This window comes from Blennius ocellaris, assembly GCF_963422515.1.
Source record: "Blennius ocellaris genome assembly, chromosome: 1".
In the NCBI taxonomy this organism is placed as follows: domain Eukaryota; kingdom Metazoa; phylum Chordata; class Actinopteri; order Blenniiformes; family Blenniidae; genus Blennius; species Blennius ocellaris.
This window is the reverse complement of record NC_137650.1, coordinates 31,272,850-31,274,534: the sequence shown is the minus strand read 5'-3', so window position 1 is coordinate 31,274,534 and position 1,685 is coordinate 31,272,850. Positions and strand designations below refer to the sequence as shown.

General features: G+C 41.9%; 1 protein-coding gene across 1 annotated transcript; it reads right to left on the bottom strand.

The window, feature by feature from the left end:
* Positions 1-258: 258 nt before the first annotated feature.
* On the bottom strand, positions 259-1,267 carry cart3 (cocaine- and amphetamine-regulated transcript 3; the record flags this gene model as incomplete). Its single annotated transcript, XM_080497483.1, has 3 exons — positions 259-366; positions 474-557; positions 1,079-1,267. The coding sequence occupies 3 exons, from the start codon at positions 1,265-1,267 to the stop codon at positions 259-261; spliced, it is 381 nt and encodes a 126-aa protein (XP_080353609.1).
* Positions 1,268-1,685: the final 418 nt, after the last annotated feature.

Here is a 1,685-nt window from a genome sequence, read left to right as displayed (position 1 = left end):
AACAGAAACTTTATAGCATTCTTGTTTATCACCACAATAACCTTACATAGACTTGCTTTTCCTGTGACATGATATACATTGGGAATATATAATACAGATGAGAGAACTACAACAGCTCTATTTTTTTGTAGGCATTCACCCCACCTGATCCAGTGGCTTTATAAAAATATGACTGTAATTACAAATGAATCGAGTGAGAGTTGGGTTTTTTTTGTGTGTTTTTTTTTGTCCCCGCATCACGATGCTATACATTCAGACTCATAAGCACTTCAGCAGAAAGAAGTTGCAGAAAGCTCCCCGGGGACAGTCGCACATCTTCCCGATCCGTGCGCCTTTCCTGATGGCGCATTGCTCCCCGACATCACACTGAGGGATGGAGGGAGAGAGAACAACGGCTCTGATTAATTTGCCACCTGTTGCGAATCACGCATCAGTGCGATATCGACTAAAACTACGTAAAGTATGCGTCGTACCGTTGGGACTTGGCCGAACTTCTTTTCCCAAATAGGCAGCCGCTTCGCTTGCAGCTTTTCAAGAACTTCTTGGAGCGCTCCAAGCTGTCAATAATAAATAAATAAAATAAAAAAACAAACAAACAAGCACACACACACACACACACACACACACACACACACACACACACACACACACACACACACACACACACACACACACACACACACACACACACACACACACACACACACAGCAAAGGGGGATGATTAATGTCCATCTGATATTACGAACATGATCATGCATATAAACTGTAAATAGTGTAAACGAATCTTTCTTTGCATGATGCGTCCATGCGCAAAAGTAAAAGTATTTTTCTATTAAGGGTCAATTTGGATAGACTGCATGCGCTTGATGATATATAAACAAAAAAAGGAACGACATTGATTTACAGATTGATTCATGTTCATTCCATCGTCACAAATTGAAGTTTAATTGCATTGTACAAAACATAAACTAAACTAAAAAACTTGAAAAACGGTCAAAGTTGCGTCTTTTTTTGCATGCATGTAGTCTAAAAAAAAAAAAAAAAAAAAAAAAAAAAGGTGCAAGATCTTAGGCTTACCAGTTGCTTCTCGCTGGTCAGGTTCGGACCTTTGGGATAGAAATCCCGCAGAGCTCTGGGGCTCAGCTCCTCTTCGGACTCGGAGTCCATCACGTCGGTTTCAGCAGCGCTGGAGAGCAGCAGCAGCGCGCAGAGGAGCGCACCGCTCAGCAGCCTGGAGCTCTGCATGATCCCTGTGCGCGGCAGCATGTGTGGCCTCTCTCCTGCTCTCAAATAGTCGCTCCGCCGCGCAAAAACACCTTTTTATCTGACTTGCACCATCTGCTTGCTCCACCTTATCCTTTCATTTTTTTTTTCTCTCTCTTCTCTCTCTTTGTCATGCGTAACAGCTGCTTTGGGTGAGTCATCCCAGAAAAGTTGCTGGGCAAAATATGCCTCAAAAAGTCAACAACAATAGGGGCGCTGCATGGGGTCGTTACAGTTACTCGTTACTTTGATTGAGATTGAATGACTAAAAACATATGCATTTTTTTTGTCGTCATTGTATATTTCTTTGTCCCTCAGATGCAAATGACTATTTAATCACGCCTTGAGGAATTGGTTAAATTAGAACACTAATAAGTCAGCCATTCGAAAACCTTTTTATTACCTTGTAACAAACTGCTTA